Source organism: Sycon ciliatum, chromosome 13 (assembly GCF_964019385.1).
Source record: "Sycon ciliatum chromosome 13, ocSycCili1.1, whole genome shotgun sequence".
Taxonomy (NCBI): Eukaryota; Metazoa; Porifera; class Calcarea; order Leucosolenida; family Sycettidae; genus Sycon; species Sycon ciliatum.
In genome coordinates, this window is record NC_088655.1 from 18,910,825 (window position 1) to 18,926,360 (window position 15,536).

The window sequence follows — 15,536 nt, forward strand, 5'->3', positions numbered from 1 at the left end:
TCTATTGCCTACCTATTTTCGGCTATTTTCTACCTTGGCATTTTGGCTCAAAAATTGTTGCGGTCGAAAATAGGCTTTCCGAGGTTCAGTGTCTCAGTGTATGCAAAAAACGTAGTACCGGCTGACGTGTGAGTGGGGGCAAGATGTGTTTGACCCTGGGAGGCCGAAATTTATACACACCACCATCAATTTTTCAGACTTACAAGTACTTCAGAGAGAGAGGGAGAGAGAAAGGAAAACCCAGAGCTGGAGTAGGATGAGAGTGAAAGGTAGACAGATTGAGAGTAACAGCAGGAGAGAGAGAGAGTATCCACGGGAGAGAGAAGTAATAGCGATAAAGAGATACATATAGAAGGTAATGAATGGATAAAGTAGACGGTAACTGCGATCTAGAGTCTCTCTATGATATGGGAATGTGGGATGCTCTTAACACAGTTTATTTGTAACATGCAAACTTACAGGTACGTGTACTATAACATTGTCATCTGATGTGGCGTGTGTGTGTGAGAATGCCATACAAGCGTGGCAGGAGCACCTCAAGATCATTTGAAAGTATAGGGAGTGATTATGTGTCAGACGGCGAACTACTTTCTCTTCCCTACACACTTGCATAATATACTGCATCGAACAACTAGACAACGCTAAGTAGTTATCATACCAGCAAACTTACCGATTTCCCATTCCATATGCTTCCGCATTTGTAGCTCCAGCCATGATACTAACCACTACCATAGGAAGTACTGGAGAAACATGTAGATTGAGGGAGAAACGGCAACAAATCAACGATATGTACCATACTGAATTGTGTTTTTACTAGATGAGCAACATTGAAATCAACCGTAATTCAAGTAGCACGGTTCGTAATCGGAAAAGCTATTTTCACCTAATTCCAGTACACAAAATAACCTGGCATTGCCCAAACATTGCGATCACTCATTTTCTTTCTAATGGAAATTTTGGGTGGAAGTATTGGTGTGTTCCTCACCGAAAACAGAAGAAAGAATAAGTTTCCTCTGTCGGTCGCCTCTATCATCAAAGACGATTACGACTTGTTTGTACAGGAAAGTCGCATCCACTGACATGCACATGAAAGCACACAGGAGTAGATAGTGTAGCATGATGGCTATGGACTTGCAGGCTATCACACTCTTCTCCAAGTTATCATAAAATATCATAACGGTGAAGAGAGTCAGGAAGATGAGAAGGGTGATGCTGAATCCGAAGAGGATGCGATGATGAAGATGACTACGAAGCTTTCTAAAGAAAACGAACAAACAAACGTTTATTAAAACTTTTATTCCCGTAGCTATGCAAAACACATTACTCCAGTAACGTCTGGCGCTAGCCAGGGTCCACACAGTTTTAATTCTGTGTTAGTTTGTGCCCTCGGCAGGCCTGGCGCTATCTTGTACCTCTCCCGCATCGTACCAATAAAGACAGCTGGCGACAATATTCAAATAGGGCGTTCAAATGCAAGATCATAACGATTAGCAATTTGGAAGAATGAGTATGTATGCGAAGTGCATTGGGGAATGCATGCAGATCCATGGTGCGGGTTCGAATCCTATAGGTTATGTCTGAAAAAAGGAAAAAGAAAATTTTTTTCTTCAGACTTTCCCGTTTGTCTCTTTCCCTCAAACTAGTGAAGATTTTATGACTTGGGGCTCCCCGCGTGCTAGAGTGTACATGAAGTGTGTGGGTACAGTGAGGGCCGCGTCCCACCCGCCTGTGTGGATTCACAGGAAGTGTGAGTTACGAAGTCTGAAGAAAATGTTGAACAGTCTCTGTTGGGATGACGACTACACCATAGCTCAGTGGTTAGAGCATCGCTAGCTACAAGCGAGGGTCCCTGGTTCGAGTCCTGGTGGTGACAGTCAATTTTTTCTTCAGACTTTTCCCGTTTGTCTCTTTCTCTCAAACTAGTGAAGATTTTTGACTCGGGGCTCCCCGCGTGCTAGAGTGTACGTGAAGTGTGGGGGTACAGTGAGGGCTGCGTCCCACCCGCCTCTGTGGATTCACAGGAAGTGTGAGTTAAGAGGACTGAGGAAAATGTTGAACAGTCTCTGTTGGGAAAACGACTACACCATAGCTGAGTGGTTAGAGCGTCGCTAGCTACAAGCGAGGGTCCCTGGTTCAAGTCCTGGTGGTGACAATCAATTTTTTCTTCAGACTTATCCCGTTTGTCTCTTTCCCTCAAACTAGTGAAGATATATAACCTCCCTATGTTTTTTTTGCTTAGGTCATCAAGGCGGTAGACGGTGTCGTATTACCCTCGAACGCAAAGAGAAAGTATATTTTGTTCGCTCAGGGCCCTACGCTATGCTTTTTTGCCTAGCTCATCATGCATGTTATTCGAACAGATGGAAACTTATTGCAATACAATGATGTAGCCGATCAGTTCGTTGTGGTGTGGACGGGCATTGTAGCGGTCATGGTCAACGTAAAACACTATTACTTTCACATACACAAGCTCGGGGAGCAAAAGTCTCTCTGTCCTATAAGCTGCCACATAACAACTAAATACAAAAACCATGCACTTCACACGAGCTGACTTGCACGCGTGGCCCCTTTCACAAACCCAGAAAACGGGATTGGTCTATTATAACGCATGTACGAAGTCACTAGATTACACCGCACCAGAGATGAAGACGAGAGCTGTTGCCGAAGAACGGCTTACGAAAAGGATGCCTGGCGCTATCCCGTGCATGTACCTATCCCGCACCGTACCATCAAAGACAGCCGGCCACAATAATCAATTGGGGGGCTTTTAAATGCAGTATCATAACGTAAAGCAACTTGGAAGAATGAGTATGTTTGCGAAATGAATCCCAGGTTATGTCTTAAAAAAATGAAATATTGTTACTATTGCCTAACTCATATTCAAATTTGATTGAAACGTTTTTGCAATACAATGATGTAGCCAATCAATGGAAAAACACATTTCCATCAGTTCTAATAAAGCATGGTGAGCTAGACAAAAAGCATGGCGTAGGGCCCTGAGCTTCCAAGCTCTCCGGTTCAAATTATCAATGTATTCATGCCTCATGGTATCATTCATTTAGACCGGCATTAGTGGACATAGTTCACGATGTAAATACTGCTCCGCTGTTATTTATTGGAATTTATAACTTATTTCAGTGATTTTATTCGACTTTCAAAAGACAAGTCTGAATAATAGTATCTTCCATTATCTGTTATGGACCATCGTGGAAATAAGGAAAAATCCACGGCTGTTTACTTACTGATAAAGGTCAAGTTCATGAAGATGTGAAAGAAAGTAATTGGTTTCCTATTCACTGAATGTATCTGCAGGTTGTTTCATTTTATATCCTGAAACCACGTTTGAAGTGGTCCCTCGCCTCTGTGCATGCTGGGATCTAAGTATCCCCTGTATTGGCAGAATACTAAGTTGTATAATACAGATTGGGGTCTGGCATTCGCTAAAGTGGCTGAGAGATGTAGTTATATGACAAAATTTACCGGTAGATGTTGTACTCCTTTCTATGATAAGAATCTGACGTGTATCCTAAGCAAAGGCTAAGACTTGCTACACATCATGATTAGACAAGGATAGTGGAGAATATTTCATTTCTGCTTCATTTCACAAACAAAAACTACCAGGTACTGGTCTTACGGTACAAGCGTGATGAGGATGACGTTGCCGAGCAGTCCTAACATAGAGAGTCCACAGCCCACCAGTGAAACGTATTGGAGCACTACGTGAGGAACGTCTTTGACCTCATCAATGGCACTACGCGTCTAGATACACAAAGGCAGCAAAGTATAATGAGTTGTGTTTCTGAATGTGTGCAATGACCCGTGGAATTACTTTGTCAAATATTCAAGCGGTAGTTTGGAGGCGGTGAAAAAACAGTTTCGCCATCTGAACCTTTGCATGCAAAGACACAAATCCACACAATTCAGTAGACACTTCCTTCTATCAAACGTCTTTCCTTGTTAGAAGCCTTGTATATTCGTAAAGTAGATCCAGAACTATGTCCACAGAAGCAGAATGTGTTATCATTGCAGTTGTTTGGTGTCACACCTCGTGAAAGTGTGAAAGTGTTCCCTGATGTGTTCAATGTGTTTGTCTACAACTTGCAGCTTTTACTTTTGAGTTTTTCACACTTTAATCAATTTACAGCCTATTTTGAAGTATTGACTTCTTCTTTCTTTTTCTACACAGTTATGTGTTTTTCAGAATTTCCAACATTCCCTGTACTATCCTGAAGAGAAGGGAAAGAAAATGTTTGATAGAAGGAAGAGTGTCTACTGAATTGTGTGCATTTGTGCCAAATATGCTAATCATTACAGGACTATATTTGAACACGTTAGTCCCTTGCTCCAAATTTTGGACAATTTCGACTAACAAATAGACCAGCAAAATTGGTCAGGTGGTTGCAGGACACTTACGAATAGAACAGCAAAGTTGGTCAGGTGGTTTCAGGAGCAAACTGTCCGGTTTGCTGACACACCACCGTAGACCCGTGTGCATCCGCGTTCATCCCAGCCACCGTTTCCATTATCTAACATGGATATAAAGTCAGAACATTTGCGTCAACGCACGACATAACGAGAGTCATGTGTGCTGTACTCAGCACTGTAGTTTCATCTGAGTACTCAGTTGTCATCCCTCGTAGCGAGATACATTATCCTATCACAGCCATGTGTGTCTAATAACCCTTTATGGACCACATGTACAGATTTCGAGCTCTTGGAATAAAAACCGTTCTATCGCTCAATCGTAACATACCCATTTCTGGTGAAATTTCGGACACTGTCATCTGCAACTTGAAGACAAAACTCCCATCTATCCACAGGAACAACGGCTGGAGCACAATGTGTGGTTGAAGAGGTTTAAAACGAAGCCATGGGTGTATGTATGTGTGTGTGTGTAGATTATCATCATGGGCTCACACACCTTCCTGGATACGGAGTGAGGTGAAACTCATTAAAAATGGCACACAGACTGCTGCTATCTGCCATAAAAAGGTGCGAAAGAGAAGAGCGAACTGGCGCAGACCAAACGACTTGTTTTGGAATGCTAGCGTTTCAACTTTCTCTTTCTAAGGGCTTTCCAGGAAGCCTACATTTTTAATGAAGATCTTGAGTAATTGTTAAACTTAAGGTTGAAAGAAAATGGCTTTTTGCACTGGTCCGGTCTGCACACAGTCAGTGATTTACAGCACACATGTGTAGTGCTTTTCTCATGAGCAGTATGGTAAGATATGTGAAAAAAGTTATCATTGTCGAGCTAGTTCTCGGCCAATGGTGGTGGGAGTTGATGCTCTCCCTATTCAGGGATGTACAGTCCCAACATTGTGAAGCTTCTTTGGTCATAATTTCTCCATTGTTGTTTAACAGAGACATAGTCCACTGCTCAGGCATGATTGTATGACCTGAGGTGAAAGCCACTGACAAAGTGAAATAGTTGCTATTGATTTTGTAGATATCAGGTAATGAAAGAGGATTGTAAACATTCTTACTTTGATCAAAGTTCCAGTAGACGCAAGTCACATTAACCTTTTCATCCTAAACGACAGAGAGGACAGTACAAATGGGAAATCCACACTGAATGCTAAAATTTGACCAAGACTCAACAAGAGCGATATCTGGTGTTCAAAGTAGCTATCTACACAGTGTATACATGTCTACTCAATCTGCAGACAGAATCGTCTTGAACTTTATGGACTCATCAGCGCAGCATAGAGAAAATGAAGCCGAAACTGTTAGCAAAGAAAAATACATTTTCCAAAGCCAGGCCCGAACGTACCCTGCCAGAGTGTCAAACTGGCGAGTCAATGAGCTCAGCATTGCGGAAACAGCAAAGGCACGACCCAACATGCGAGACATGCATGTCTACTACATCGTTTAGTATTCCCATTACATCACATATTAGGCATGCTCTGATTTGTGTGTTGATTTTGGTTTATCTAACCAAGAGCCTACTTGAATACACTCCGGTTCAGCGACTTAGACATGGTATAATAAAATTCCTCTCACTCAGAATTTCATGCATAGGCGTATCATCACATAGGATACACACTTTCTCGGGAAGTTTCACCAGAACTCTTATAGTTCCCTTCAGACACATTTCCGCGGGCTTCGCACAGTCGATCTACGCCCCAAAGGAAACTTACCCACAAATTTTGAGTGATATTAGATAGATCGACCCAGACATGTTCTCTTTTAAGAGAGCATGTCAAAAAATTCCCACATGCATCATTTCTTTTAGTTTTACATGTAAGCCCTGAATAACGTACCACAGACGATTCAGTGAGAATATCAAATGACATTACAACTGGCCTTTGAAGGTCACTGAGTTGCGAGTCGCCAGCCTGAGCTGAAATGATCTCCGTAGCTACTGATGTGTTGGCTGACAAATTTCCATCCTGGAATAAGGTTTGCGTCTTGTAGAGGATGAAGCGAGTTGGGGCAATATTACACAGGGAATCATTTGAGAGAGACAGACGCTCAGTTGCTGTCTGGATTGTGTAGCCAGAGATGTCAAATGCAACGCCAAACCTTGTCACTGGAATTATCGACAAAAACGAAAATAGAGTAGTTAACATGTCCCACAGTGCTGTGGCATCACAAATGTATACTAAACAGAGACTTCAAATAGGAACATCTAATTGTAGTTGCAGTTCAGTCAAATTGTAGGAGATCTTCTTAACCATTGTTGGCCCACTAGCCCCTGAAAAAACATACATTTATCGGTCCCTGACTAAATACGGTCTTAAATTGGTCTATTCAGATGGTGGGCCAAGGAATTAAATTTAACGTGGGCTCAATGTATGCGATCGAGTCCACCAAATAAATCAGATATTTTGAACAGTCAGATGTGCACAATCTAGCACAAAACTGACAGGGATTACTGAGAGATTCCACGGCATGAAAGTAATCTTGAGCACTGCTCGACAGGCCCTTGGTTTGTGCTATTGAGCAGTGCTCAAGCTGACTTTCATGCAGTGGAATGTCTCAGTACTCCCTTTCAGTTTTGTGGTCAAATAGCGCATTATGCTCCATGTTTCAGAGCGACAAGCTTTGAAAAGCAGCTGAACAGTACATCCCAAAGGAGCGCCTATATGGATGACGGTAACTTAAATACATTAGATGTGCCATCACGTTGATTGGAAAGGTGTTTTGGATCTAGGTTTGACTATGAAAGAGCTACATAGTCAGAAAGATATACACATATTCATGCTTACTCGTTGCGGATGCATTCGTCTCCCCCAGGAAAAACCCTCCGGGGGACTTGGAGCGGAATGCTTGGGTTGAGAAGCTATTCACAGGGCAGCTAACAGCAAATGCAATATTCTCCTGCTGCTCCTGGAAAGGTTCATTCACCTCAACTGTAACAGTAGATACAAGTCGTTCCATGGACTTTGCAGGTCTGTAGCAGGGAGAAAAGGGAAGGGGGATTATTAATTATTTGGGAGAATTGTTCAAATACTGCCAATAGTTTGAACTTTCTAAGGTGAAGAACTCTTCCTCTCCTCTCCTCCATGCGCTCTCACAGCCGACTCACTGCTATCCTCGGTAGCCATTACACACACCAATAGCCATAAAAGGAAGGGTTGCAGGTAGATGATGAAATTCCTCCTGACAGCTGACAGGCGAAACAGCTGTCAGGAGGAATTTCAGTATCTACCTGCAACCCTTCTTTGTATGGCTGTTGGAGTATGTAATGGCTACGGAAGGTAGAAGTGAGTCGGCGGTGAAAGCGCATAGAGGAGAGGAGAGGAAGAGTTCTTTACATTCTATTGGCCGAATAGTGCCGTTCACCATTTGAAATTTCTAACGTGAAGTAGTTTATTTTGTGTTCCATGCTTGAACAGATCCACACGTTGTGAATGGAGCATTAATACAGCACCAGTAGCAGTCTACGCGAACGCGGAGAATTTTGACATGTATTTCCGCATGTCTGTTTGACAGTTTTTTTTGTTACGCTCAGTTTTCAAGGTGCTGAAGAACGAATGAGAACATTTTGCTGGTATCAAGATCTGGAGCCAAATAGACAAATTGCTAGATAAATACACTGAACGAAAGTAATTCTACTGGAAGGTTTCTCTATCTGCGGAAAGCTATCGGTTGTGATATCATACGGTTTTATCAAGTGAAGTTCAGAGTCACTGGTGGAACACAACACAAATAATTCCAGAAAGTGACAGCGCATCTTCAAATTAGCTCAAAGAGTTTTGGTCGGAGTATATATGTTGGACTCAGTAGAGCGTCCAGCCCCTATATGATGTCCAACCCCTATATAGGGTCCATTGGTCCAAAATCCACTGTACAGAGTCCAAACTTGGAATCAACTGTGAGCTCAAAGTTTCGATGGACATCACTCCCTGTATAATAGAGTCCAGCCAATTGGCTTCACCCCTATAATAGAGTCCATTGGTCCAAAATCAACTGTACGGAGTCCAAACTTTGATATCAACTATAAAGAGTCTTTATGTGGACAACACCCCCTGTATAAAGTCCAGCCAATTACGCATCCCCTATCGAGTTCGAAAATAGACATAGGATCTGCTGTAAGCAGTGAATATTAACCAGAAAACGGCCTCTACCTTTAATCCTTTACATCATTCACTTCTAAAGATAAAAAAATATGTATTGAGGCGCCACTGCAGCCACGTCATTACATGAAAAACCCTACAAACACCATCCTCAAATCAAGTGGTCTCTTCGCAGACGCTGCAAATTACAATATCTCAATCATGTAGTGTTGCCAAATTATTGTGCACGCACACACACATGCACACACCCACACAACGCCAAGAAAATACCTAGAAAAAAACCAAGAATCGAAAGAGATTAATGGAGAGCCCAGGATTAATTATTTGATTTCAAATTATTGTGCGCGCACGCGCACACACACACACACACTTATACAACGCCAATAAAACACCAAGAAAAGAGAAGAGACACAATACACACGCAACTCCAACAGCCATGCAAACGTCCACCCATTTACATGTAAAGTCAAGAGGGATAACAAATAATTATAGGAAACGGATGCGTACGGGGACGGGTACACGCACGTTTACATACACGTAGTAGTGTTAGAGAGTAACATAGTGCAGTGGTCAGCATAATACTAGCACATGCTGAGAGTGCAATAGCAAGCTTCACCATTGCTCATGGCCATGCAAATGTTCAGCAGCACTCAGTTCCGCAAGCTTCTGAAGATCAGCACAACTGCAACAAATAGATAGCACAAGGATACGCTTATTACCGGAATGATGCATGGGAGCACACAACTACCAAGTTCTCAACGAATGTGATGGTCAATGAACATCAATCCACTCTAAGACCTGTGAACAGGTGATGATGGGTTCAATAATCTATTAGTAATACGAGGAATAATATCGTTTGTGCACACTCAAAACGCACAGACACACCAACATACATGTAGTGTACACAGTGTTTCACTTCACTGCAACTAAATTCAAATGAGATGATTTGAACAATCTGTACAGCGTTGCTGTCAGTCAGTCTTCCCCAAGATGGAAATGCAATGATTTGTTGTCACGAGGCAGTTTCACTGACACAATGTCATGTTCGTGACATCAAAACGGTTACTTCAGGGAATACGAGTATTAGCTTGAGAAGCTTTTTCTTGTCATTGGCATACAAGCAATCCTCCTAGTCCTACTACTACTAGTACACTGACACTGCGTTTGTGGATCCCATTGTATTCGACATCATACTACAGGAAGAGTGTCGTGTAGTTCACATAATTATCACAGGGATAAAAATACATTTATCATGAAATAAAAATTGATGATAGCTAGACGATCATATACGATTGATGCAAAGTCCTTGCAGTCCTTGAGGACTATTACGAAGTGGTTGATTACTTTTAGGGCATTCATTCAAGCAACATCAAACAAACGCGATACGCTCCTTGAAAATGGAAAAAAAATTCAAGCATAACGACAGAACAGCAGACCAATCGAAACTAGTAAAAGCTTCCTTACCTCAGTCATCGTCCTGCCATGTAGTTGGACAGCCTTTTGACACGGTGGTACAGGCAGCTCTTGTCCAGTCAAACAGGGTATCCTTGTGGCGTCGAACGAAAGAGAGTGTCAGTGTATCTGACTCGTCAGATTGCAACTGTGCTGAACTTTTCTCTTTCTCCGCTTTCTGCTTTCATCCATCGCTCTGATGAAACCGTTCAAACGTCTTACTGGCAGCAATGGCCAGCCAAACAGGGGATCCTTGTGGCGTCGAACGAAAGAGAGCGTCAGTGTACCTGACTCGTCAGATTTGAACTGTGCTGAACTTTTCTCGTTCTGCAATTTCTGCTTTCATCCCGCGCACTGATGAAACGTCTTCAGAGAACCACAAGACGCTTTCCAGATTTGATTTTGAACGTCTCCTTATCTTCCTTGGTTAGCTCGAGACAGATTACTGTCAGGAACTGCACAGCAGAATTGGCAGCCATGGCTGAAGTGAAGAAAGGAATGCGCTGCCACGAGGCAAGCAAAACTGATTTTTTTTTAAAAATGTGTTCTCTTTCGGGGCACAACACACAGGACGGCGTGACTGGATAAACTGGACTCCTGGACCGTGAATAGGGGACTTGTAGAAAAAGTGTACTCCTTATAGGGGATTGCGCGGCAGGATGAAGCTGATCAAAACTGAGTGGACTCCTGGACTCTGTATAGTGGATTTTTGGACCAATGGACTCCATAATTATAGGGTGCTGGACATCATATAGTGCATGGACTCTATACTGAGTCCTACATATACATGCGAGAAACACACTGAGTTTGGCAAAATATTTTTTGTGGTCTTTGGATTTCTTAGGCCAGCTGGGTTAAGTCATATGGAGTGTAGGAGTCCCTACCGTTTTGCCGGTGCTGACATCACGACCTTGGCATCACTGTTCACACTGAGAATGTTATCCAGCGTCTTCAAGGTACTCTGCACAATCTATTGGAGAAAAACGAGCGCCGAAAAGTCACCGTAAGAAATATGTCACTGAATGGATGTCTGTAGGGTAGTCAGTGCAAACATCTACACAAAGCTCGGAATATAACTCGTTATTGCCTTGCAACACCTTAATTATTGACCGTCAATAGAACGGAGTAAAAACGGAGTAAAAACATGGCCTCAGAAGTTATGGGGATCAATCCAAATTTTGGACCCCCATGTATTCCTATGATGTCCTATTTTACGGGTATACATATTACTTGTGATAAAGCATCAATACTGCATTAGTATTATAGTGTTCGAGTCCTGCGTACCTCCTTCCCGACAGTTTGGTTGAGCACTTCATCTTTGCTGACTGCTGCAACAAGGTTGAATATGGCCGTGGAGGCAAAGTCCACAGCATCGGTTGTCAACTCCTCCGTATTGTTGGTCAGGCTTGCTACTGTTATGGAAGTGCTAAGAACATTCTCGGGCAGACTGGTATTAAATTCCACCTGCGAATGTAAACAGAAGTGAGGTACAAAAATATAGTAATCATGAATGTGGGAGTGGTTGTCTGCCGCACAAACTCTGTATTCATTTTCCTCGACCAAATTCATTTAAACCATACTAATTCGGAATGACACTTCTCGCAGCTGCATTATAAATATCTTTTAATCAGCTAGTATTTTGGCAATACTATCCAACAATTGGATGCACTGCTACTGACTTCACACAGTCAAATGGTTCTTTCTCAATGATTCGGTCACTCTGACCATCTTCAGGATGAAGTGGGCAAGGAAGTATGGCAGACTTTGAAACAACATGCTGGCTAAGTGGGAGCAGAAACGGCAAGAAAAAACTCTCTAGCGAAAAATAACACATCCCACATGATCACAATAGTTGGGACAGTTCTCACATAATGTAAAAAAACTAGAGCTGTTTTAAAGTCTGCCTTGCTGCCTTGCCCACTTCATTCTGAAGACGGTCAGAGTGGCCGAAATGTTGAGAAAGAACGGTTAGACTGTGTGAAGTAGCAATAATAGTGAGTGTTGGCTAGTATTGCCACAACTAGAGTTCACTTACACCATGTTGATAAATATACATAATTGTGGGCGACGAGGACTTGTGAAAGTGTGGAAGCTGGACAGCGATGGTTGAACTTTCTGTTCGTGCCTCTTTCACACAGCCACTTTAGGTGTTGATATTGGAAACAAATTATTTGCAACCAGCGCCAGCGCTATCTGCCATGCATGGCACTGATAGTGCAGCGTACTACCAGTTGTGCTTCCTGCAATTCTCAGCACTAATTGCCGAATACTCAAGGACCTTTGTCACATTTCGCTACGCCTCGGTTCCGATTAGACGTCAGTTGTATCCTGGACAATAAACCCGTCTCCCACTAGGCAGTCATGGCAGTTGTTGTAAGAGTCAAGAAGATGTACACCCTCCCCCGCCACTCTCAAGGGTTCTCTGCAGATCTGTTCGTACTTCGCCTGTAGCACGTGCCGTGCGTTCTATCAGGTATGAAATTCAAGAAATTCTCTTTTTCAGCGTAATACAATTCTTGGTTAGCAGTAGGCAAAGAGGGAAACGTGTTAGAGCTTCACACAATCCATAATACTACGAAGCCTGGCGTCTGCAACCCTGCTGCTGCTATTTATGATGGAACACTTCACGTTATATAAGCATACATAATCACAATAGCACAAAGTTCATGCAGTCATCTAAGGCAGGATATTACCTTTGACAGTTGCTGCAAGGCAGCGGTACTTGGCGTGGGGCAAGCTGTTATATTCGGAGCGGCCCATTCAGCCATTGCCAAACCGGGATTATGCTTCCTGGGAACCTCAGCGCAGTGTCTTGTAGCATAGCGTACAAGGTCATCCTCCAATGCGACTGGGCAATCCAGTGTAGCTGTGTCATGTTGGAATGTCTCGGGCCAGTGGAAATCACCACGTTTACCTCCTGTTGTTGTGGTTGAACTGCACACGTCTGAGGAGATGTGAAAGCAAGAGCGAAATGCATTACACAGGTCAAGTACTTCACCGATTTTCAGTCTCACTCTATTTAAAGTTGCACCCCTGTTTTCAGGTTTGAGGCATGATCTTTTGATGTATTCAATTCAGTAGCAAGTCATGTTTTGATTGTAAGTCGCACAACCTATTAAATGATTCAACTTATCTGGATAGTCACTGGCGGCAGCCACGATCCGTCATCTGGCCTCGTGATCTCGCGGCTGGCGATGGCTGATTGCCCAGTGGCAGCTGCGGCTGTAGGCTACTGTAGGTACTGCAGAGGTCATTGCTTTTGCTGGAGATGGCATGTTTCTTCGTCCTGCCTGTTTTGCGTGCAGCGTAATCATCAGCATCAAATCATCACCACCACATTCCAAACTTTTCCTCCGCAATTCTCAGAAGTTTGTTTCTTGTGTATCTCAGGCTCACGCGATGGTCGATGGATGACATAGCGCCTTGCTGGTGTCTTTCACGGACCTGGGGCTTGGCGCCGTCCTTGGTTGCGAACAGTTCGATTTTTTGTTCAAACTGTTGTTCGCAGCATTTTTGGCTACGAGTACGAGCGAGGGTTTTGTTTGCTGGAGTTTGGGGTTGAGGCCCGTTCGTGACAGTGTCCTCAGCTCCTGGATCTTGTCCTGTGGGTGTTGCAGTTTCAACTGCTGGCTTTCCACGGGTCGTGTCAGATTCCGTCACGCAGGGGACCTGTCCGTCTCGGATGTTGGTCAGTTGGATGGCGAAGACGGCGATTCGGGGGACGCGAGGGAAGCCGACGACGATGTGATCGGAGGGGATGTCAAAGGCACTGAGAAAGAAGCATTATGTTCGAGGGATCCTGACAAAGGAGTTCGTTCAAGGAAAATCCTACGGAGATCGAAAAAACCGGTCCACACTGGTGAGACTCAAAACTGACTGAAGAAGTCAGGAAAAGAAGCGACAACAAAGAACACACCAGATGCCATATTTGCAACTGAAAATATTTCGCGAGAAATCATTTCTCGCCTATCTCGCTGCGCTCGGCCGGCGAGAAATACAACTTCTTATTGACAGTTTGTAGAGCATCTGTGAAACGTTCGCGCAGATTTTCCTCCGTGTTATTGCCACCGATCTCCGATATGTAGTCTGCTGGAGCGGTGAGGTCGCAGTGCACTTCAATCATTGATGATCTGTGTGGACATGTAGTAGAAATGTGGGATTTAGCGTCGTTGCGTAACTGTTTTCAGCCCTGGTAGTTTTCAAGCCTTGGTTAGGCTAGAGGTATAAATGTCCAATCATCCGTTGATGAACTGGGGGATAATATAAACAACTTCACAGGGTATGGTGAAAGTAACTTCCAGTAGATGCGACCTATCACCTCTTACACAACAATAATACCTACTAATTACGTTCCATTTTCGGTCCTTCTATATCGTCTTCCTCCAAAATTGAAAACATCTATGCGCTTAGCAGATAATCGCACAGTACTGGGCAGTTATAGGTGAAGGAACTGCACCACTTTGAGCACTCAGGCTTAAAATGTCTACAGACAGTATTATCCACTTTCCTTCGCTGGCTTTGAATCGAGTCATTTTCTTACCGTAAAAATGGTTAAGGACAAAATGTTACAAACTGTTCAGCGATTTAAGCAGACCATATACAGTCAGGGAGTGTGACAAAGTGGCAAAGAACTGACAAGGGATAATGTTCTTACCCAAGTTGACTGTCTGAAAAGAAATCAATCTCCAGTGCTCTCTTGGGGAATAATATTGACAGCACCTGAAATATGGAAACAGTAATAATGATAACTTGAAAACTCAGCCTATCAAGTTAGCAAGAAAACAAGCCATGCAAAAAAGCTGAGACCATAGTTAAACTTCAAACGTGACAAATCAGTCAAAAGAGGCTCCCATGTCATCTAAAACAATGTTCATTTCAATTTTGTCCTCTTCAACACAGTTGCAAGCCTCAGGCATTTCTTGGATGGTCTACACCACCCGCAAAACGTCTACCTGAGATTTCAGGTTTCACAGAACATCTGAAATCTTTTGCAATTTTACAAGAATTTCATGCAACTACAGCTCACATTGGATTTGAAGAGATTCTGAACGTTTGAGCTTGTCTGACCATCATAGAGACCGGATCCTGTAAACCGCCCGAATATCCCAATCTGTGCACTGCCTGCAACAAGAAAAAGATGTTATCCTTGCCAATATCCAAATAACATTAAACTGCAACAAAAGCGAGAGTTCCAAGATTAACTAGAGTCTTTAACACCACAAGTTTTCAAAACTGATTCATCAGGCCATGCATTACATACATGTAGCTTAGATTCACTGTCACCATTGTTATTGTCACCATGCATGACATGTGGGGGTGAACTCAGTTCACTGTCGCAAATAAACGTCAAGTGAATAGTGCTTCCAGAACTTCCAGTTCGTTCCCGAAACAACCTGTGTCCAGCCTACCCTCACGCAGTTGTCCCCATCTGGAACCAGGTGCCCGCTGGAGTCTTCTCTGGTACATTCTGCACAAAGAAACTTGCAACATTTCAAGGTTGCAGCCAACCGCTATTTAAAGACCAACGACTGGTCGTGGGCACATGACCATCTCTGAGTATCA

General features: G+C 43.2%; 1 protein-coding gene and 1 long non-coding RNA gene across 2 annotated transcripts; both read right to left on the reverse strand.

Annotated features, from left to right (window-relative positions):
• Positions 1-670: 670 nt before the first annotated feature.
• On the reverse strand, positions 671-12,905 carry LOC135829785 (adhesion G-protein coupled receptor G2-like). The gene is made up of 10 exons (XM_065342168.1): positions 12,668-12,905; positions 11,259-11,438; positions 10,859-10,944; positions 7,212-7,396; positions 6,264-6,532; positions 5,487-5,532; positions 4,414-4,526; positions 3,635-3,759; positions 986-1,257; positions 671-740 (listed from the first exon to the last, which is right to left on the reverse strand). The coding sequence occupies exons 1-7, from the start codon at positions 12,740-12,742 to the stop codon at positions 4,444-4,446; spliced, it is 924 nt and encodes a 307-aa protein (XP_065198240.1). The 5' UTR covers positions 12,743-12,905; the 3' UTR covers positions 671-740; positions 986-1,257; positions 3,635-3,759; positions 4,414-4,443.
• A 1,075-nt stretch (positions 12,906-13,980) lies between these two features.
• On the reverse strand, positions 13,981-15,093 carry LOC135829786 (uncharacterized). The gene is made up of 3 exons (XR_010555918.1): positions 15,001-15,093; positions 14,629-14,693; positions 13,981-14,104 (listed from the first exon to the last, which is right to left on the reverse strand). It is a non-coding gene; the product is annotated as an uncharacterized LOC135829786 (long non-coding RNA).
• Positions 15,094-15,536: the final 443 nt, after the last annotated feature.

What these genes read in the sequence shown, in the direction of transcription:
- LOC135829785 (XM_065342168.1), bottom strand. Translation starts at nt 12,742, where the DNA reads ATGGCTGAATGGGCCGCTCCGAATATAACAGCTTGCCCCACGCCAAGT. An exon ending in CCTTGCAGCAACTGTCAAAG is followed by an intron (nt 11,439 to 12,667) that starts GTAATATCCTGC and finishes TTACATTCGCAG; the next exon opens with GTGGAATTTAATACCAGTCT. An exon ending in GACGAATGCATCCGCAACGA is followed by an intron (nt 6,533 to 7,211) that starts GTAAGCATGAAT and finishes CGATAATTCCAG; the next exon opens with TGACAAGGTTTGGCGTTGCA.